Here is a 22,199-nt window from a genome sequence, read left to right on the forward strand (position 1 = left end):
CACATCAGTGTTGTGAGTGTAAAAACAGAGACGTAAAACACGTAACATGTTTCATCTTGTTTTATTGAAATGATAACAAGGCTTAGGGAAACCTTTAGAAAGTGTCACAGAAGACGTAACTGGGTTGTAAAGCAGCAAAGCATCGGTTTACCATTTACAGTTGGCCACTGCAGCATCAGAAAAGCTTCCTGGGCTTGAATCTGGCATTTTTTTCAAAAATAAATATAATAGGCATCTAACTAAAGGTACAAACAACTTGGCTATAAAGGCATAGTTAAACTGGAACAGTACCTTTTTAAAAAAAAAAAAAAAGCAGGTTTACTGTAAACTAGAGGAAATAGGAAATATTAAGGCATTGGTTGTATTGCTTTTGATAAGCAGTGTTTTCTTGGCAGTGAGTTTTTGCGATGTTGCAGCACACCAAGACTGTTTGTTTTCATTACATTTCACTAGTGAACAGGTTTTATTCTCAACATATAAAATAAATGAAAAGAATTGGCTTCAGTAAAAGTCATAGTAGCAGACTTTATTTAGTGCAAAACCCTACAGGATGCCTGTGTATTAAAGCTGTACTAGTTGGTTTCATAACGGATAAAAAGGCATCACTGTAGTCAATTAAACACTGCTCATTGACCTGTTTCCCTTAAAAACACAAAAGTAAGAATGAAACTCCCTGTTTTCAGGGTGTTTCAGCGGGTGTAAAAGTCTTATGATTGGAGCTCAGTGCTTGCAGCGGAGCAGTGGGGTGAAAGACTCAGGGCTGATAGTGAGGGAGGGAGGGTCACTTGAGATCTCACATGGCCAGTTCAGCCATAGCGCGCTCCAGGGGGTCGCTGGTCCAGTAGTCGTGGTCCCAGCCCAGGAACCAGCCGGTGAAGGTTGGCGGCTCAAAGCTCTGCTTGATTTTGACGATGGGCGTCCTGCGGTCTCTGTTGGCCGGATCTGTCTCGATGTAACGGACCGCTGAGGAAGATCAGAGAAAGGTTGAATTAGTGCTAGTCCTCGAGTGAACTTGAATCACAAACATGCACACTTACCATAATAACCGCAATACTGATGTTCAAAGTAATTCTGCCAGTGACACTGTAAAAATTGCTCTTTTACAAATACTGAAAATTGTTGTCAGTATAAAACAAAAGAACACCAAACTCTACCTTCAACAGTTCAACTTCAACTCTGGAAAATTACACTCTTTGTTAACATTCTCGTGTCTGTACAGGAAATATCAAGCAGGAACAGGGGACGATTATCTTAGCTTAGCATAAAGACAGGAAACGGGAAAACGGTAAGCCTGGACCTGTCCAAAAGTGAAAAATATCCGCCTACCAGCACCTCTTAATGAACACTTTACAGCTCCTCTTGTAATCTGTACAAATGGTAGGTAAACATGATGGGTGATCATGAACTATTTCTATAACTTGCTGGTGGCTGGCAACCTCACAGTCACTGCTCCCATTGAAAAAACAATCCTGCATATATCCCTCATAAAAACACAACTTGTTTCTACTCAATTTTTGCCCATGTAATTTTCCAGGATGTAGGAATAAGAAAATATTCCTTTAAGTGTCACTTTTCCTAATACTGTCTGTTTTAAATCCAATCCAATGTTTTCTTTATGTACACAATATAAATATGACATAAGGGATTTTTTTTATTTTGAATAAGCCAAAGGATGTTTAAAGGGTAAGACAAATGATATTCTTAACTCTAACTAAGTCAGTTTAGGATTGGTTTGAAATTGGTTTGAAATTTTCAAAAGAAATGGAGGGAAGAGGGAAGCAGTAGAGTCCCTTTTTCACTACTACTACTTTAAAAGGTATAAATAATTTTAGCTGTTTTTCCCCAAATCCTTACCAGACGCCATTGCTTCAGTCTTCTCTTCGTCTTGGGCCTCATTTCCGATCCAGACGAACACCTAAAAATGGGAAAGTTTTAAGCATATTTCTTTTTTTTTCTCCATTGCTGTGCTCTGAATCTGGCTAAAGCAGTCAAAGCTCTGGTTCCTTTACCTGCTCCCAAGTGTCGAGGATCATGACATCATCAGTGGCGAGGTCGTCTTGGGTTATCTCCCCGGGTACCTCTTCAATCTGAGAAGAGGAGGAGAAGGATTAAGTGGAGCTGTATTGATGTACAGTATGCAGAATGGGGTTTGGGGCATTCAGGGCACATTTACATTGTAGAGACAATGTGCTTCCTGTTCAGTCTGATTTAAAGGCTCAGTTCACTGAAAAAACAAACACAAAAAGAACATTTTTTTTTTCAAAATGAACTTGGACATTATCTCTGGAACCGCACGTTGTGAATAAGTACCATGTCTCTGCAGTATCTCAAACAAACTATCTGCAAGACCATTTAGCAGAAGGGTTGACTCTCGTGAAATGATCCTTTAAAATGAGTGCAGACTCAGGGGAAGCTCAAACCAAACACTTACAATGAAGTTTCCAGTCTTATTGGAGCAGGCGAAGAGCCTGGGTGGATGAGCGTCCATCTTGTCCTTGAGTCTAGTAGAAGTGCGATATTCAGCCTTTCCTCCCAGAGCCTCCCAGAACTGATCTGTGAAGAGGACAGACACACTTCAAGTTATTACTTTTTAATGTATTTAAACAGGAAGAAAGCGTATAAACATATAAAGTTCCATTCAGGTCAAACACAGTCAGGGTGCTGCTACTGTGCATCATGGCTCACTGGAAAGGCTCTGCTACACTAAATGGAACAGACCCTTAATTAGTATAATTGGTAACACCTATGTGTGTTTACCCTACTATTTTGTGTCAAAATGGCTGCTGTGAACAAGGTCTAACTTGGGCATAACACAGTCATTTGATCCATTGATTATTGCAGCTTTAAAGACGTGTAAAGAACATACTAAATGTATAGTTGTTCAAATAATGTGTTAAATCGTTGCCAAAGGTAACCACGCTGCCATTTACTGTGTAAATTTTGGATAAGAAAGGTTATAAACTATCAGCTTAAGCTCACAGAAATAAAAGGATGAGTTTCTGTTCTGTTGTCTTTAGCAGCCCTCAACTGAGGCCGGACCTTAAAAGCCGGCTGTTTATAAAAAATTTAATATGTTATGTTTTTGCCTGAGGTTTTATATTTGAAATTGCTAGCAGAGAATTTCTTCTCGAACTTTGAAAGCAAATCACAAGATTACTGATAACATCTAAAGGGCTGATGCAATCAAGTCTCCTTTGTTTAAATATGGATGAGCAGAAGCACTTACTTGCTAAAATACAAAAAGACAACAATTTAACTTCACATTATAGCTCTATTTTCACAGCATGGCTGCAGTTTGTAGCTTATACTGATCCAACTCTGAGTACGTTAACTGGTATTGGGTTTCAATTTGACTCAAAAGCACAAAAAAAGAGACTTTCTACTCATCGCGTTTCCTCACCAGTCTCTCCTCCCTCAGGCAGCTCGGAAGCAGACACTCCCAGGATGTCACACAGCTGCTGAACTCCCTGCTTCTCGGTGTCACTGGCACCCACTCCCACCCACATGAAGGAACCTCCGGGGGTCACCAGAAGGAAAGCATCATTGGAGTTCAGGTGGGATGACACGGCCTCAAGCTGCATGGATGCAGAGATATTGTAGGTTAAAACTCTGACCAATATACAAGAAGAAATGCCCTTTTAGTTAAAATGTCCTGTACTCTGTAGAGGACATTTCTGTTCGGTCACTTCAATCACATGAGGTGTTTTTATTTTTTAGGTGATGTATTAGGCAGCGATCAGACCGTATTATAGACTAATGTAGTTTCACAATTGTATGGTAAAGCTACAATAAAATATCAACAAGAAAATTCTAGGCTGTAACATTTGCGGGACAATGTGACAAATACGTAGAGAAAATTGTGATTTTGGCATATTTTAGCAAAAAATACACTACTACTAAAATGTATATACTAAGCTATTTTGTATATTACCTTAGATTAATGTGTTGAGTCAAGAGCAATCTACTGCAGCCTTCAACATCATTTTAAATTTTTACACGACATGACAAGTTTTAAAAAACAAAAAAATAAAAGGGAAACCACCAAAAAGTCTTGATGGCCAATTGCTCTGTTGCTGTAGAATACTTATAGAGAGTTTTGGAAGACTTTGTTTTACAACAAAAGCAAAGTGTTTTTTTCATATTCATATTAGATATTTAATGATAAGGCTTGTGTTATTCTATATTTTTCTTACTGTCAAAAAATTCCCAAATGTCAAAATGTCACTCAGTCCCAAGCCCAATAGATACAACTGAACACTATATAGTTTCATTGTTTTTAACAAGGCTCATTCCCTACAACAGCTGGGCATTATAGTTTTAGCAAACGTTACTGAAACAATACTGAAAATAGTGCATTTGTTGGGGACTATTTTCAGCAGTGAGTTGTCTGGCGGCAGTTTGGTGTATGTGTGACTCAAAATAAACTACAGTGGTAGCAGTGTTCTTTACAATGAAGTGCAACAGTGTGGCTCATTAACATGTTTTTAATAGTTTTTGTAGCTCTATAGCACAGAGGAATACGATATGTCAGGCTTTGGATACACACACACAATACTTGTTACTAGGCTCATTGTTAGTTTTGGAAAAATATAGATTACCACCAGACTTATCCTTTAAAATCATCTCTTGCAGTGGTAAAGTTAGAAAGTTAATGAGGCGTGTTCTCTTACCTCCACAGCTCTGGTGTGTCCTGCAGAGTTGGAGCGCACCTGGAAGAGTCGAGTCTCTGCGGGAGCGGACTGACCTCCATCTCTGGACGTTCCTCCCTTGTACACCACCATGGGCTGTCCTCCAAACAGACTCATCAGGTGGGCCGGCTCTTTCCCCTGCATCACCCTCACCTGGTACGCAAATGTCGAAATTAAAATGGAGAATGACACTGTGAATTATCCAAAGGTGGTGCAACTAAATCACACCAGACAGATCTTCCCTTGTTGTGTCTTGTGAAATATGCATGTGACAAATGTCTGCTGCAATCCCGACTACACACACAAGATGGCAGCATGGTGCTGAGCACGGTGTTCACTGGCCGTGCACAAGGTGGTGGCTGTCAAGGCTTGTGAAATACAGAGTGATGACGCAGGTTATGTCTGAAACAGGATTATGAGTCTCTTTGGTCTGCAGCTTTTGTCATAAATATTTATGGCTGTCAGTCCTTCTCCTACATCATCACAGCTAATAAGTGGAGAGAATGGAGAAATGAAAATTAATCATTGATGAGTTTACATATTGTAGTCCAGTCTTACACCTCCGAACTACAAACATTCCCTGAACTCATAGCTCTTTGTGCATCCTCTGCTATGATATGAAACTGTCCATCTGTCCGTCTGCAGGATTTCTTGTCAGCCAGTGTTGATCATATCTAAACAGCACAGTGGTGGTCGGTCTTACTTCAAATCTCTTGTTATATATTTGTCAGATTCCTAGCTAAATTATTTGTCATTGTATCATTTTAGTATCTGTATCAGTACTAGTATAGAAAAAACACTCAAATGCTACCCAGTCCTAGTCAGGTAAATTAGTTTAGTTTAGTTTGACAAACTGTGAATGCAAAAGTGCCATTTGCAAGACAGCTGTTCTCTACTTTAAAGGTGAGAGCAGGGAAACATCTGAAAAACAAACATGACATCTGCAGATGTATCAAGCAGTTGAGTGTAAAGGACAGTCAGGTGTCAACCCTGAAACAGTTTTTCCTTGTTGTAATCATTCTCCCTGTTCATAATAGAAACAAAGTCATTCTTCTGTATGAAAATTCATTCCAAAGTTGTTTTTTAGTGCAAACTCCCTCTATCGTTTAACCCACACTCATGCCACAGCACAGACACAACATGAACATGAAGGCTGTACATGCAAAGTGAAGACACACGAGTGCAGAACACAGAAATGAATGAATGAAGACTCACATGAGTACAGAGCCAGGACTCACTCTAAACAACTCAAAAGTTTACACACTGATATTTGTGTTATGATCCCCACACTTATTTCCAACCTCAGACATTAGCACTCACTGGCAGGTTGAGTTATCATAATGTTGCAGAGTTTGGAAACAGGGCTGTTATTTGTGTGGAGCAGACAGGGTTGGCGACAGAGAGGAGGAGGGAACTTCCCATTAACATCCACATCGGAATGTCCTGTTTGTGTTTGACTGTAAATTCAGTTTAACTCATTATCCCCTTCATTTAAAGGAGACAGAAAAATGACGATAACAGTCTCTTTAAAATCAAGATATTCATATTTATCTGGGAGTTGACAGTTGGCAGTTTGCTTCTTTTGTCACCGGCTCTGGACAAAATCATGAGTCATTTTGGGAGGGCGAGGAACAGGGAAGGGAGGGGAAATACCTGAGTGGTTATAGGAGCACCGACAACCTGAAGACACAGAAAAGGTCGGAAACCAAGGAGGACAGAAGCAGCAGCGGGGAAACCATTAGGGAGAGGAGAAAGAGTGAATGGATGTAAAGGTATAGGAGGAAGTGACTGCGCTGAGTGAGCCAGAGAGACTTTAATAAATGATAAGATGAATATTAAGCACGTGAAAACTAAAAGCCACAAATGGAACAATGAGTTTCACCTGCACAGGGCCACCGCCGAGCTCATCATCCAGCTGGGCGCCGAGGATCGCACAGGCCCCGATTTCATCCTGACTGGAGTCCATTCCCTGCCTGGGAAACAAATCCAATGCATCATTCCACTGAACATAATGAGGCACAAACCGGCTCCATATCTCACCAATTAGAACTTCTTTTGGAAAAATTTATTTATGTGTACTATTCATGGAACAATCTTCAAAGCACTTACTTAATTTGAACATGTGATATTGCCACATGAGTCTTCTAAATGTGCTTGTAATTGCTTTAAAGACTTCTTCTAAACTCACTCACTGTGTTTCTCTGAGCTCCAATTTATAAGCTTACTAATTTCTTGATTCTATTTGTTTTTAATTTTGTGAACTTAGCATTTTTTTACTGGTCTTATAATTAAAAAAACATCAAGGTCAAAATGTTATTAGCAGTAACTATTTAGTGGAAATTGACTATATCAAAAGATTAGTCGCTTTAATCATTGATGCTTGTAAGCAGTGCTTTAACACAGTTGGAGAATGAACGAGCCCATTTGGATATTTTATCTCTAAAAGTGCATGTTATATATATTTTATGAGACTATTGTAGGTTTTGCATCTGAAGCCTTAAACTACAAGGTATATTTTATATCTGAAAAGTTATTAAAAACTGTAAACACTAAACACCTTGTGCATTCAAATTCTACAAAATTTATTTGACATTTTTTCATTCATGCACATCATTTACGTCTTAAAGCTGCCCTCTGGAGTTTACCTGTAAACAAGTACGTCTGCTTACATTCATAAATATCATAACATTAATCTTAATGTTTTTACACCCATGCTTTTCTTCTTCTGCCCTACCCTACCCTACCTGTTGCTGACGCCTGCGGATCAGGAATGTGTATTGCGTCACACACGTTTGAGTGCGCTTGCGTATGCCTTTTTGTGTGCATGCTTGATAAAAACAAAATGGGGACCCACTCATAAAAATATTGCTCCGTAGCGCTACTGGTGGTCAAAATCTTTGCAGGGTACCTTTAACTTTCAAATCAAACACTGTTGATATTAACATCTTACATAGCATAGCACATTTCCAGCACTAACTTCTGACTCCTCTCGATACAGTCTCAATTGCTCCTTTAATCCTACATCTCATCTTCACAATTTAAAAGTATTTATCAGGTACAATCACTAATCGACAATTTCAGATTCAGGAAGTTATGATGTTATGAGTAATGTTTAACAATAAAATCTTGCCTAATTGATCTTTATCTGAGGCCAAACTGTCAGTCTCTTATAATCTCACCACATGTAGATAATGTGTCCTTGACGTCCTCCGTGATGGTAGTTGTAAAGGATGATGTAGCTGTCTCCTCCATAGAACTGTCCGTGTGTGGACGGATCCACTGACACCTTATCGGCCGCTTCAATACGCCAGATCTGAAAAACACAATGTAAATCTGCATTGGTTAAGAATTACATAAATATTACACTATAACATATGATATCTACAGCGCAAAGTAATGTAACACTGTAAACATTTACTAGATGCGCAAACTCATGGTGGACAAGCTCCCCCAAAGTGCCCCCGAAGTCACTAAGGTAGAACCAGGTAGTTCAAATGTCCAGTGTCCATCCTCTTACCTGTTTCTCTCCACTACCATCATCCACCATGCCGTGCTGGGCGGCCATGGCGGATGAGTCGTGCAGGCTGGCAGCGTCGAAGGGCACCTTCTCGATCTTGGCGATGCTGTTAGCAATGTAGGCGACGCCCAGGCCAACTGTCTCATCTCTGTCCCGCCAGTTTTTGAAGAACTGTTTGAAGAGCGGCGTCTCGCCCATCTCTGGCAGGATCTGGACCTGAGTGTGTTTGGGGTAACCCATCTTCTTGATGAACTCATCTGCTGCTTTCATCGCTGCCTTTCGCTCATCCATGTTGGCGTCTTTGCCTGCAACCAGGAGAAAGGATAGGTAAGAATCAAATTATTGACAAGCTATAACTGGGAGGGAATCTTATGAAAGTCTGTAAAACAACAACAGTATCCCATTCTTCACATTTTGTGAAAATGTGAGAAAAACATGTCATGAATGAAGCTTTTTGGGGATAACTCAACATGACAGTTTGGATTAGAGGGGAAAAAACAATGTTGTTTTTATGCATTTAAAGCAATAGTTATATTTTAGTAATATTTGATGATATGCTTATTCTTATTAGAGTTAGATGAGAAGATTGACACCACTCTCGTATCTTTCGGTAAATATGAAGCTTAAGCAAGCAGCAGGTTAGCTTAGTTTAGCATTAAGATTGGAAACAGGTGGAAACTGCGGCTCTGTCCAAAGGTAAAAAAATCAGTTTTAATCCATTCAGAAAACCTAAGTGGTCGCAGGGCAACTTTAATGTGGCAACAAGACTCCAGGAAGTCGTTGCACCCAACCAAGAAATAGTTTCCTTTCTAAAACCACAATGTGGCATTTTTACACTTTTTGTTCTTTTTGTTTTTGTACAGATTTGACATACAACTAGTTAATTACTGAACTTTATCTTTGGATAGACAAAACCAGGCAAGCTGTTTCCCTCTCAATCTCTGTGCTAAGCTAAGCTAAGCTGTCCTTCTGACTCGAACTTTATATTTACTGTACAGACATGAGAGTGGTATCAATCTTCTCATCTAATTCTCAACAATTAAGCAGAAAGGGGTGTTTCCCACAATATCAAATTATTCCTTTAATTCAATTTAAAACAAATATCATTGTAGTAGAACGTCAAATGAATATTATGGGGAATCCAATCCAGCACCCTGCACTGACCTTTCCAGACGAAGATCTTGCCATCAGATCCGTGGTCCAGAATGAAGCAGTCACCGGACTCCAGGGCGCTCTGGGCGAACGGGTTCTCTGCTGCCACCAGAGCGATGGTCATGCCTCCACTGGCATTGGACACCTGCAGGTGGGGACCAAGGAGGAGGGAGGTTAGAGAACTAACAGTCCTAGAGCTGCTCAAAGTATAAGTTGTGTTGTGCTGCCTCCTTTTTTAACCTGGTAAATATCAGCTGCCCATAAAATCACTCTCACTTTAAATGATCAGTGATTTAACATGACTGCCATGAAAAACTACAATGTTTTGATCCTAAAATTAAACTCTACAGATTTTTAGGGATCATTTTAAATTTTCTACACATTACCACTGAAAATACCCAAATATATCAAAAGTAGATTGGGTTAAAACAATATGAACTCAAAAGTTATGTTTCCTGCTCCCAGAAGACAATGATTACTATAATTAACAGTAATAAGGGTCTTCTTGCAGCATATACAGTTCAGAAAATCTTGAGAGGCAATGGTCAAAGTCCTTCTAATTTAGAAAAAGAAAACAGCATGTGTGGCTGGGTGAGGTTCACTCTTCTTTCACCTTGTAGAGTTTGGCCCTCTTCCTGTTAGAAGCATCAGCTTTGATGTCATCTGAGTCTCCGACAGGCAGATCTGGTTTAGGACCCAACACCTGAGGACAGAAGCAGCCATTTTAACACAGAGGTCATTTTGACACTCAATTTGTTTTCATGATTCACTAATCTCACCTCCAGCATCTTCTCTCTCTCCATCCCCTCGTCACAGACATAAACTCGGGCCCTCCCACTGCGCTCGTTGTCACGGATACCCTTGGCGACCTGAGTAGCCTTCAGCTTCTCAAAGCGGTTGCTCTGGGAGCCGCACCACTGATAAATCTCCTGTAGAGCAAGAAAAAGAGCAGATTACAAAGTAGGTGAATTAAATCTTTCCTGAAGGTGGTACTTATACAGTAACATTTTGTGTTTTACCAAAGTAAAGCCACGTTTCCCATAATCCTTATAGCTTTGACACTACTTAAAGAGCTCACTGTGGAAGTAATCATATTATTATGTAGATTTAATACTGATCTGCTTCATCTGCCCAGTCTGACTCACATCTCCCAGGTCCAGGATGAAGCAGTCTCCCTGGTTGAAGCTGTCCCAGCTAACCGCCACCTCCGTTGCTCGGATAACACGGCGACCTTTGACCTGGAGCACCCGCTGCACAACCACCTCATTAGTGACGACATGCTTGAACCCAGACGCCACGCCCCCTTTCTGGAAGATAAGAGATGAATTTCAAAATAAAATACATACCTTTTAAGAAAAGTGGCTACAACCTAAACAGAATAAGATTAAAAATAATAATAATAATAATAAAAATAAATAAATTAAAATATTTTTTAAATGCAAAATTGATTATAAAAAAATAATGGATACTTGGAAATCTTGTGTCACAAATGTCTGGATCTTCCATTTTACAGATACTGAATGAAAAAATGCAGTTTATGTTTTATAACATGATAAAATATAACCTTAAAAATGTCAATAAAGAGGCAGAAATCAAACTTCCTATATAACAGTATCACTTATACATGACTGATGATACATGATGATACATGATATAAACTGCACCAAAACATGTATTTCATTCCTGGTAGATACTGCAGATGTTTTACAGATATAAATGTGCTATCTTACCATGTATTTGATTCCAGACTTGAAGTAGCCAAGAAAGGTTTTGGACTCGTATCCCTGGACTTCGCGGTACTGGATGGGTTTTCCCCCAAGGAAGTCGTCCATTTGGATTGTAAAGATGGCTGCCGAGCCACTCTCATCCTGGGTGCAGAAATCACCTGCAAGAGAGAAACCACAGACATGCTCCATTCTAATCCTGCTGCTTGTTTTATTTCAGTAGTCATGATGTACAACTGCACAGAGAGCCACATTTTGTGTTTGACGAATTCACTCAGGACATCAATATGTGGGAGCAGCAAAGGGTCAGATCCCAGCAGACACATTAATGCATGCAATATTATTCTATTTCTGGTCAGCAGCATGTGGGAGTGTTACATCAGATCCTGTTTATCGGTAAATGCTGTTTCCATGATCAATCCAGCTGACTAAAAGCACATATAATCAATAAAAATAATAGACATGACTCAGCTTCTCGCTTTCCTGTTTGCTTTAAGCTAAATCCTAAAACACTGACATTTTCCTACATCTTTTAGTAAAAAAAACCCCCCAAAAATCCCACTAAATCATCTAAAATACTAAAGATGTTTCAGAGATACATGCATTTGAGAATGGTATTTTGACCACAATATCTGTGTCTGTTTCAAATATATAAAAACTCTACATGTCTTATAGGTGCAGTGATTTTTGAAAACTAGTCCTGTCTGTGTGTTACAATAAACTTAATAGTGGCATAAAGTAACTACTGTAAATAAATTTTCTCCAGTACTGTACTTGAGTACGATTTTATCTGACAGCTGTAGTTCCTGGTTACTCTACAGATTCAGCATTTACATACAAAGCATAGGATCAGTTTATATAGTTTGTATAGCTTTATTTATTGTTCCAGGCTCGATACATTATACTGTAAAGTAGTTCAAATTATCTTCTACAATCTACAGATTTAAATGCTGCTAAGATGTTGAAAATCTTCATGGATAATGAGGGGGCCTTTTTTGCATCAGTATTTCTACTTTAGAAAACATTTTGCAGATAAGATGTCATTTTAAAATCAAACTTTGAATCCAGAAATTCTTAATGGAATATTTTTACAATGTTGTATTGCTGCTTTTACTTTAAGCAGCTAAAAACTTTTTTTTGTGTTGATTCCGGTGACCCCTGTGGGCAAAAGTGGTAGTGTTTCGACCACCTTGTTTAATTGATTTCAAGGGGAAACTGACTGAATCCAACCCTGTGGTAGGGATTAAGAATGTACAGAAATAGCCAAACCTTACGCTGATGGTCTTGTTTTTTTATATAGGTCATGTAGAGGCAATAGTGTTAAATTGAGACTGACCTTGTTGTACCTCTAAATCAAGAATCTGAATACTTCAGTCATTGGTGGATTACCGATGACAACATATTTGTTTGTGTATACTGAATGTTAGTGCAAAATGGTCTAGTCATAATCCCTTGTACTGAAACAGAAATATAATATAAACCATGTGACGTTTTAAACTGTTAAAAAAATGTCAGCTATGAAATTCCACTGTATTACTGTAAACCATTCAAGTTTCATGAGTTGATAACAAATCACAAAGCACATCTGTCCCACGCCTCTAAAAGGAAATAGAGCATGTCACAATTTTAGAAGCGGATCTATGTAAGCAGGATGAGACACAGCAGAAGCACAAAAACAACAGCAGCAGTGGAGTAAACACTGTCAAATGAAATTACTTTCCAGGAAAACAGATACAGATCGGCATCTACTGGTTTGCAAGTCAAACAGGATCGTAGCTGCACTGGAAAACTGTGATCAGCTCTCTTACGTTTGGCCAAATGTTCATGGAAACAAGAACAGTGCCTGCAAACTTTATGGTTATTTGGTCAGTTAAGATTAGACGCTGAAATTCTTATCTGTGCTTTTTATTGTTTTTGGGTGTGTGTGCACATTCAAAACGTGTTGGATGAATATAAATAAGTTCATTCATTACCTGTTTACGTTTGCATACACACAGCTTACTTTTTTAGAGACCTTGTGTATACAGTTTGTTTTTTTGAAAAGGAAAATAGTCGCAAAGAAGGAAAATTCTGCTAAGTGGCGTGTAAAATCTAATGTCCCCTAATGATTCTGTAATAAAACACGCTTCACTGCACTCACCCAGCCAGAAGTGGAGGTCATACTGCAGGTTCCCGGAGCGCTGTTTGATGGTGTTCAGGATGAGGTAGGCGTCTCCGGTGTAAAATCCGCCGTACAGTTTCTCTGGAACGGGCACCAGGTCAAAGTTTTCCACCCTCCACACCTGGAGGCCTGGTTTCTGTCCAGCCCGCTCAAACTCTGGGTGCTGCGCTGCCATCCTGCTGCAGGAAAATCACACACCTGTGATTTAGTGCTGTTCTACTTTGACAGGTCTAAGCAAAAAGGTGCGTTCCCGTGGCAGCAAGCTGTGGTTTCACGCTCCAGATCAGTGGTCAAACACTGCAGAGATATAAATCGTAGAGCTTTGTAATAACCTTTTAAAAGTGAGACTGGGACTCCCTATTTGTGAGACGTTGGCTCCGGAAAACATAAAGCCACTCCCCTTCAGGCTGAGTTGTTGCCATGGATACTAAGATAAAGTTTAGGGTTATAGTTAGACATTAATGCACAGCACGGTGAGTCACTGGTGTTCTGTGCTCGAGGTGTTTCCTCCAGTGAGCAGGAAGAGGAAGTCCTGGCAGTTATGAATCAGGCGTTGTCATAACTAACAGAGATGGTGGCAAAAGAAACACGTCTATAATTATTTCCAGGAAAAGTCGGGTGTATACCTAGATATTTTTTTTCCTCAGTGTATTATATATGCATGCAGCCACAAATATATAAACATTAGCATAATAGCAATATAGCAACATCTCTACTAGTTTACAAATCTCCATGGTCTCACAGTACATGGCATCCTATTGTATAGCACCCACACCCAAACATTCATGCACACACATACCATACACTTGAGCCATATCTGCCAACATAAGACATGTGGCGCCAAATCAAGAGTTTCAAGTAGGTGTCTGTGCTGCACTGGATTACAACCCGCTGGCCTCTCCGTAGCCTGTGTGGATGTTTGAGATTTTTAACATAGGAGTTGAGCATCATCTTTCAGTCTGGACATGTTTCAGATGTCTATCTTATTATTTGGAGTCTGGCCTACATAAACACAATAGTGTAGTGTTAAAAATGTTTTTGAAAATGTACATACCAAAATTTGCTTCGTAGCTGCAGAGTAAATGAGCAAATGTTTGCTAACAAGTTCACCATATCAACTGAAACTAAATTTCATGCTCACAACTTATTATTGCAGGTTTGAATCCTAGTCTATTACCCTGAGGTTCTGTCTTCTTCCAGGTCTCAGCATATATAGCAATGCGTTTTCTAAACGTGGCTCCATTTTGTAAGTATCTCGTGCATACAAGGGAGACAAATTCCACTTCTGCCAATTGTTTTGTGGTTACACCTGAATGTTTGCAATGTCAGATTGCAGAGACCACACCATAATAATAATTAAGGGTCCTGTGTGTAGGATTTAATAGGATTTAGTAGCATCTAGCAGCCTAGTTGCAGATTGCAACTCACTCCTCACCTTTCAAGCGTGAGGGACAGAATACAGTGTCTGTGAAATGCACAAAGAACATAAAAAAACGCTATATAGACAGCCAGTGTTTGGTTTCTACCTTCTTGGCTACTGTACAAAAATGCAACAATTCTTATTTTAATGAAAACATACCTATGCTTATTCCGTTTCTGACAATAAATCCTCCAAAAAGTTACACATTGGACCTTTAAAAATAAAAATGCTAAAGTGACCCACACCACATACTAATTGCTCCCACAGAAAATACTGGAGAGAGAGCGAAAACAAATTCTCTGAAGTGAAGCAGTGTTCTCAAATTAGAACCTGACCCCTCTGAAAGGGGGCTTTGTGACCTTTAATGGTACATTTCTTCTTCATTTGACTTTATTTAAATGACTATGTGCTTATGAGCCCTCACACCATCATTGTTCTTAATTGTGAATAGCTGTTAATGAAACTCAGGTTTAGTTATTACAAACAAAATTAAAAACAGGAGGTCATGTAGTTCAAAATGAACACAGAGTCCAATTTTCCACAGGAATGCTACTTGGACCAGCTGCCTCTCAATTTGCCTGACTAACTATCCACATTGGAGCAAGAATGGCCCATTCTTCTAGGGGGCTGTCTGCCCACAAACATGGCAGGAATCTGTTCCTGACCCTGGAAGAGGGAAGTGGCTCAGAATTCACATAACCAGCCCAACAAATGTGGGGTTCCTTTTTTCCTATTTCTTCCCTCCACTTATGCAACATCCAAACTCACTGCACAGTATTTTGTAGCTATGGAATGTTTCAGCATGGAAAAGTAAGTGCATCATTTTAGCAACAGCTATCAAACAGTCTGTTTTTCTCAGTTTTGACTGCGCCACATGTCCGCACATGTGGCTGGCTGGTGAATTTCTCTAAGATAAATTATTTTAAAAAGAGCATTGAGACCTAAGCAATTTATAGCTCCTTTAGACGAAGACGTAGCCAAAACAGCTGGGTACCCTAGAGTCATTCAAGGTCACTGTCTGAACTTCCATGACACTGCAGCGCCTGTGTCCAGGTTTGGCAAGACAAAGAGGAAAAGAAGCTGCTGCACAATTCCACTGGGGCCATAACAGCTTGATGGAGGACGTGGAAAGCTCTCTTTTCCTACACAGGCTCTAAAGTAGCCTGGTGGTGTTTCCAGCCTGGAGAACCTTTAATGCCATAAAAGTCAGACAGCAAATCTGCAACGTCTGTGGCCACACAGGAAGAGTTAACTAAGACTTAGGCCTTAGTATTAGCCATTTCAGCGTTTTTTTTACAAGGAAACACTGGGCACTCATATTTTGGGACATGCAAATAATCAAATGTGGAACCTCTGAATACTGGAAAATACAGTTATAAAGTGTCTAAAGATACAGTGTCACATGCTGTAGAAGTTTTTATTTTAATTGAATAAAAACTGTGAAATGTGGATCATTTGGCTTATATGCGATCTAGCTCTGATACTGGATCCAACTGATCCAGCACATTAGATTCCTGCTGGGGTAAACTTCAGCCCTTCTGTTTTCCTGAGAGCTGCGTTTATCAACTACAACAATCAGTGAGAGTTCCTGCTGTATCTCTGTGATTGGACAGAGTGGACTGCATAGTCAAGATAAGATGGTTCAGCCCTTTCTGTAGTCAAAATCTCTGGTTTTAAGGGTAAAGTACACAATGCTCGACCAAAGCACTTGCTCCTAGGATGTTTAGTGTATGTAGGTAGACAGACATTCTCCCGACAGATAAACGTAGCGGAACAGCCTATGATTTTGGAAAATATGAATATCCCGAGAGTTAGATGAGAAGATTGACACCACACTCATGTCAATGTGTTAAGTACGCAGCTGGAGCCAGGAAGCAATTAGCCTAGCTTAGCATACAGACTAAAAGCAAGGGAAACAGCTTGCTTATCTCTGTACAAATAAAAAAACAGCACCCCTAAGGCGTGCTAATCAACATGTCGTATCCCTTGTATCCGTTTGTTTGATACGTACACAGTGATGTAGCCAACTTTTTTTTGTTGTTGTCACAGTGAAGTTGTCTGCTTTAATAAATAATTATAGAATAGTAATAAGTAACTCCCCTCCTAAAACACAAGTTGTTGTTTAAATATTTCTGCTACAGACATAAGCACTTTAGCTTTAGGCTAGCTGTTTCCCCTAAACCTTCAGTCTTAGCTAGGCTAGCTAGGCTAATAGCCTCCCGCCACCAGCACCACACTTAACACACAGACATGAGAGTGGGTTAGGCTATATGTTGAACTACTCCTTTAAGAAATGTCTATGGCAATAATGGGCTTAGTGACACAAGTGACCACAGCTAGTAGCACACTTGGTGACAAATCCTCATTTAAACATCCAAAATGCTACTTCCTAAATTTCTAACCATCTTAAACAACTGCTGTGAGAGAACCCAGTAACTTTATGTTCCCAAGCAACCGGTAATAAATCAGTAACTTCTGTTTGAGTTGATATACTGCCATTCATTAACCTAAACTGACACACCCTGAAATATGAAAACAGCTTGCATGCAAAGATCTGAGCTGAGCATAGGGATTCTCATTCACACGAAGATGGATGTACAGCAGAGAAATTATCTTTAATTTGAAACCAAGCCGATAAGCATTAACATATTAGTGACTAAAAACTGTGGCCATGACACAAACATACAGTATGCACTTCAGTTTTCACTTCATAACTACACTTGAAGTAAAGTTTCACATCAGTGCTTCTGTGTAGTGTACGTTTCATAACAAAGTACCAATGTAATCCATTCAATCCTCAAGATAAATGTTTTTAAAAAAACACAGTGTGTGTAGATTTCTGATTGCCTGGAAATAAAGCTTCTTTAAAAAAACATCCTGAAAAGTTGACTTGTTCAAGAAGTCTTTTCATCCAACCGCAGCTGAATACCTTCACTCTAAAACATTTCAACCATTGAAAATATCACTTTTGTGCAACTTTTCATTTTTAAGATCTTTGTTTCTATGACACTAAATAAATATGACTGCCTTTGACTGTGATCTTCCCCTCTGACGGAGAGAACTGTTCTGTCTGTCTCTGCTCATCAAAGCGGTTTTAATCCCACTGTTAGATGCTTGCACTGTCTGTGGCTTAATAAAGCAGACATCAGAGGGGATACACAGCATCTGAATCACCTCACACTTTGAAAAATCAAAGCCTGTATTAAAAAATCTAACAACAACTCTGACGAAAGGTAGATAACAACAAAATATCTAACAGGAATGAGGGAGGAGGTTAGAGAATGTAGTTTAAGACACCGTGAGTTTTAGTTTTTTTTACAAATTAGAATATTTCTGTGCAGAGTTGTGTTGAATGAAACAGTTTCTGGCAGCTCCAGGTTGGACAGAGTGACTCATGGGAGGGGTAGTTTGTTTGACTCAACCCACTTACAGCCAGGAGTTTAAATAGAACACATCACGTGACTGTTAGTGCTTCTTCACAGGCATGCTGGGAAAAGCAGATGGTGTCTGCAGGCCACGCCGCACCTCTGCAGAGCCGGAGGTATTCGTCAAGCTTCTACCCCCTCACTGCAGGGCCTTTGTCCCCCCCTTGGCTGCCAGATAAACATGGAGTGAGTGTATCATTCCAACCTCAGTTATTGAAATCCCCTCCCCCATTTTTGGGTGTTTACCAGCCTCTCTTTTGTGTCAGCCTTCACTTGAGGCCTGGGTAAAAACCCAAAACCTGATCCACTGTGACAGCAACACTGGATTCATATGACGTTCAAGGCCTTGTGATTTGTCTGCTGGTGTCCCATTTCAAAAACCAAGGACATAATAGTTTTATCTGTAAGGTCTGAATTTCTCTGCTTCTGTCCTAAGTTTCTCCCAAAAAAGATTCCTCCCTCTGGAAGGGGGATTCTTGATGACTCATTTTCTCCATGCATGCCGCTCTGAGCCTCTGGAGGGCCGTGCAGCTGCCCTCCAGCTTGCTCAGGCCAGATAACGCTCTGCACAGACCCAGCACTCTTTAATAGCCACTGTGTTTCCCTTTTATCTGTTTACATAGTGCAAGACAAAGGCAATCAAAGTGACCGTTTATGGTCTTTGTAAACAACTGCCCTGATATATGGATGGTTATTAAAGGATATGAGGGGGTTGTTTCAGGGACAGTCTACCTGTAAACACCTTATACTTTGTACCCAGTCCTGTTTCTAAATGAATCATATAAACCCACGTTTCTAACAAAATGGCATCTTGTTGCCACTGAAAGAAATGTATGCATTTAACATGTGATTTAAATTTAATGGCTGCAGATAATGCTCGAAATGCAAAGCAGCTGGAGGATGCGATGTGTGTGTTGAGTGAGAGGTGTGGCCTTTTTTTCCGCACATTGACTATATTGAAGTCAATGGGAAACCCCCCAACTTCTCTGAAATACGGTGCAGTAAATATTGTCTACATCGACTTCTGGACTTCTAAAGTCATCTCTTCGAATGTGTTTTGGATGAGATTTTAAAAGTTACTGTTTAATTTAGAAGATATTAAGGCTTAAAGAAGGGTATGTTTGAGGTCTTTAGTGAAGGCCCCACCCAACCTCGACCCAAACAACTGTCTGAAAAAATGACTCATACGAGCGTTTTCTGATCTGCAGCCCCGATGGTTAAGGTCTGGTCAGGTTTCGGCAACTACAGTAAAACTACTTGGTAAGGTTAGGGAAAGATTACCTTCATTGTTAGAAGGAGAACATTGTCAAAATCACATATTCCAACATTTACCAAGATGATGTGCCAAACCATCCATCCGGCCTCCTCCCTAACACTTTCTGAGGCAGTCTAACAATGTCACGCTACCTCTGCTTTTGCTACTGAGAGAGGACACGGAGGACAGTCATAGCATGACTGCACAACCGCAAGAGGCTGCTTGTCAGGAGACGCAAACACAACCTATGTTTACAATTTACAAGTTAAATATCTATGCTGTCATTTTTCGTGTGAGGACAGTCTCCCAAATTCAGATTTTCTGGCTCCAGCACCTGACGTACATTACAGCCAACATGATGACTTTCCAGTAAAACAACAACGTTTCCTTTCTTTCTTTTTCCTCAGTCCAAATATGTTGACATACAAACATGCAAAGTTCAGCTGACCTCTTGTGCACATACGGGCATACAGTGTGCACACAGTTGTTGGAGGATTATCAGAGGTGGGTTGCAGTCGGTGGTTTCTGGCATCCCATAATCTCTGTCCACATCTAGCTGAGTGTGGACCTGACACAGCACTTTCTGATTGGCCTTCAAAAGTCTGTCTATGTCTCTTCCTTATACACTTACACACACACCAACATATACTGCCTGACGCACTCTCCTCATGGCTGCTGTAGCAAACAGCCACATACAGGATGTTGTGACTAACATCCTAAGTGACTAGTCCCACTATTTGGTTGTGTGTGTTGCTATGGCAACCGCAGCTGTCTTTAAATGGAGATTAGCACATACAGCTGCTGAGGAAAATCTCACAGAAGTGAAACAGAACTTTTTTCCTCCCCATAATGCTGCAGAACACAACATGTTAAACTTTGGTTCAAGCATCACATCACAGCAGCGTGAACTCACTTTAAGCAGTTAGTGGAGAATGTGAACGAGCCTGTGGCCAGTTTCAGTGAAACCACACAGTATTTCAGTCATCATGCAGGGTTCTCACTGTCTGTGTCCATATATGGCAGCAGCTGCCTTGCACTTTTGACAATAAAAGCAGGGTTTACACAATCTTTGAATGAGCAAAAAATAAAGGAACCTTTGAGCAAACCATAAAGAAAGAAGCCAAACAATTCACTCCAGTCTACACTCTCCTTCTTCCCAGCATGTCAAACCTTTGTCCCAGTCTACGTGTAAAGTAACGGTTCATTTCACTGCAGCCCTAATTAAGGCATCAGATTACCGGCCAGCAATCTGTGCTACATGCTGCTGTAAAGTGCCGTTGGAGGTTGAGGGTTATAACGTACCTGAACGCGTATGTTGTGGTGGGGGACGGACGCACGGACTGCTGTGGAGCTGATGAGCGGCGGTGAGCTTCTAGCTGCAGCGGGAGCAGAGAGGCGTCGAGTCGGCGGAGCAGCGGAGTGCAGAGCCGCTGTTTATGCTTCTGGCCCGGGACACTCCCCGTTATGACACTCCCCTGGCCTGGCTGCTGCACCGCCTGCAGAGGGGCTTGACACAGGGATGTCTGTCTGTCTGTCTGTCTGTCTATCTATCTATCTATCTATCTATCTATCTATCTATCTATCTATCTATCTATCCGTACAATGACTGCTAAGCCTACTTTTGTGAAGCTTTTGCTGCAATGATCATTTTTAAGATTGTATCGTAAGGTTGCAACGAGAGTGAAGTGACCCACTTCTATCTTTTATCTCTTATTATTATTATTATTTATGTCGTTTATTTTGTTTATTTACTCTATTTCTTTTTCAGTTTTGTCGTGGAGTGTCCAGTGTTAGGCCTATAGTAACAGAAGAAAATAAAAAAAAGTAAAAAAAAAAAGTAAAACAACATTTTTACATTTTGCCATAATTAATTAATAATAAATACATTTAATATGTAACCTGTACATTAAAATATCTGCTTCAAAAGTTAGAGATTCCGTATCTCAGTATCCTTGCAGGGGTTGGTCACATACTTCCGGCCTCCAACAGAGTGTGCCTCTTGAACAACACTGCCCCTGCCTGGTCCTGGTGTACCACTATTATAACAAACCTATAATAACAGGCTACTACACTACTGTAATACAGACTGTGCATGGCCCACCATCAAATAACATTGATTCAGTATCCCTGTAGGCTACTGTTAAAAAAGACCATGTCTTCAATATGATTTGTTCATTTTGTTTTTCAGTGTGAATGTACTTGCTCATGGCTTTTCTCATGTGCTCAGAGAGGGTCAAAGGTTGGCAGCCTGTCATGGGGCAAAGCCCTGTGTAATTGAACTTGTTTTTAAAAGAAGATTTTGAGATTACTGCACACTGCTCTTGCAATCCAGACATTCATTGATTACATCATAATAATGACATCATACTAATATTTCCAGACATCACATAAGCCCCTCTACCATGCACCTGCATGAGAAACTGGATGGGCAAATTCCTAATCTGGTCCTTAATCTGTGCCTGAAAACACCTCAAAAGGTTTGCTGTGTGAGTCCTTAGTACAGCTGCTTCTGCAAATATTATACTGATGTACTGAATGCATCCAAGGTGGCTTCTTGGTATCATGTTTCTTTGCAAAGAAGCCCATGTTTATGCATTAAATATGCAATACCAACCAACAGCTCTTAAATATTATAAAATTGAGAGTATAATCTCCAATTGCCAAACTATACCTTGTATTGCATGCTATCATAGCAAGAGTCTCATATTGCAAAACACTAGTTTTTAGGTCTTCAAACAAACTACCAAAGCTATAGGGTAAAAGAAAATACAGCTAACAATGTAGTGAGTTTGATCATTTTGAGAGAGTTTAGTGTCTTCTAAAAACAGTGATTTATCTTTTTTAACTTTGCCAGGTA

At 40.0% G+C, this 22,199-nt stretch overlaps 1 protein-coding gene across 3 annotated transcripts; it reads right to left on the minus strand.

Annotated features, from left to right (window-relative positions):
• Window positions 1-45: 45 nt before the first annotated feature.
• Window positions 46-20,860, minus strand: gsna (gelsolin a). Of its 3 annotated transcripts, none has more exons than XM_035667984.1 (17): window positions 20,645-20,860; window positions 13,222-13,418; window positions 11,088-11,242; window positions 10,503-10,664; window positions 10,137-10,286; window positions 9,971-10,060; window positions 9,370-9,502; window positions 8,206-8,510; window positions 7,868-8,001; window positions 6,571-6,661; window positions 6,342-6,368; window positions 4,671-4,841; window positions 3,401-3,575; window positions 2,432-2,553; window positions 2,010-2,087; window positions 1,855-1,915; window positions 46-963 (listed from the first exon to the last, which is right to left on the minus strand). In XM_035667984.1, exons 2-17 carry the CDS (start codon window positions 13,415-13,417, stop codon window positions 794-796), a joined length of 2,220 nt encoding a protein of 739 aa, XP_035523877.1. In that variant the 5' UTR covers window position 13,418; window positions 20,645-20,860; the 3' UTR covers window positions 46-793. The 3 variants fall into 3 exon arrangements, with proteins under 3 accessions (XP_035523877.1, XP_035523876.1, XP_035523878.1); XM_035667983.1 differs by having other exon boundaries at window positions 13,222-13,421; window positions 20,645-20,859; XM_035667985.1 differs by lacking the exon at window positions 6,342-6,368 and having other exon boundaries at window positions 13,222-13,421.
• Between the last annotated feature and the right edge of the window lie 1,339 nt (window positions 20,861-22,199).

The sequence above is a fragment of the Morone saxatilis genome, unplaced genomic scaffold, assembly GCF_004916995.1.
Source record: "Morone saxatilis isolate NCDOM2014 unplaced genomic scaffold, NCSU_SB_2.0 Contig21, whole genome shotgun sequence".
NCBI classification, from domain to species: domain Eukaryota; kingdom Metazoa; phylum Chordata; class Actinopteri; family Moronidae; genus Morone; species Morone saxatilis.

Bases quoted from the DNA above. Each gene is read 5' to 3' on its own strand.
- gsna (XM_035667984.1), bottom strand. From the start codon at position 13,417: ATGGCAGCGCAGCACCCAGAGTTTGAGCGGGCTGGACAGAAACCAGGC. The intron at 6,369-6,570 runs GTGAAACTCATT...CTGTGTCTTCAG, and splicing joins TCGGCGGTGGCCCTGTGCAG to GTTGTCGGTGCTCCTATAAC. The intron at 2,088-2,431 runs GTAAGTGTTTGG...TCCTCTTCTCAG, and splicing joins ATAAGACTGGAAACTTCATT to ATTGAAGAGGTACCCGGGGA.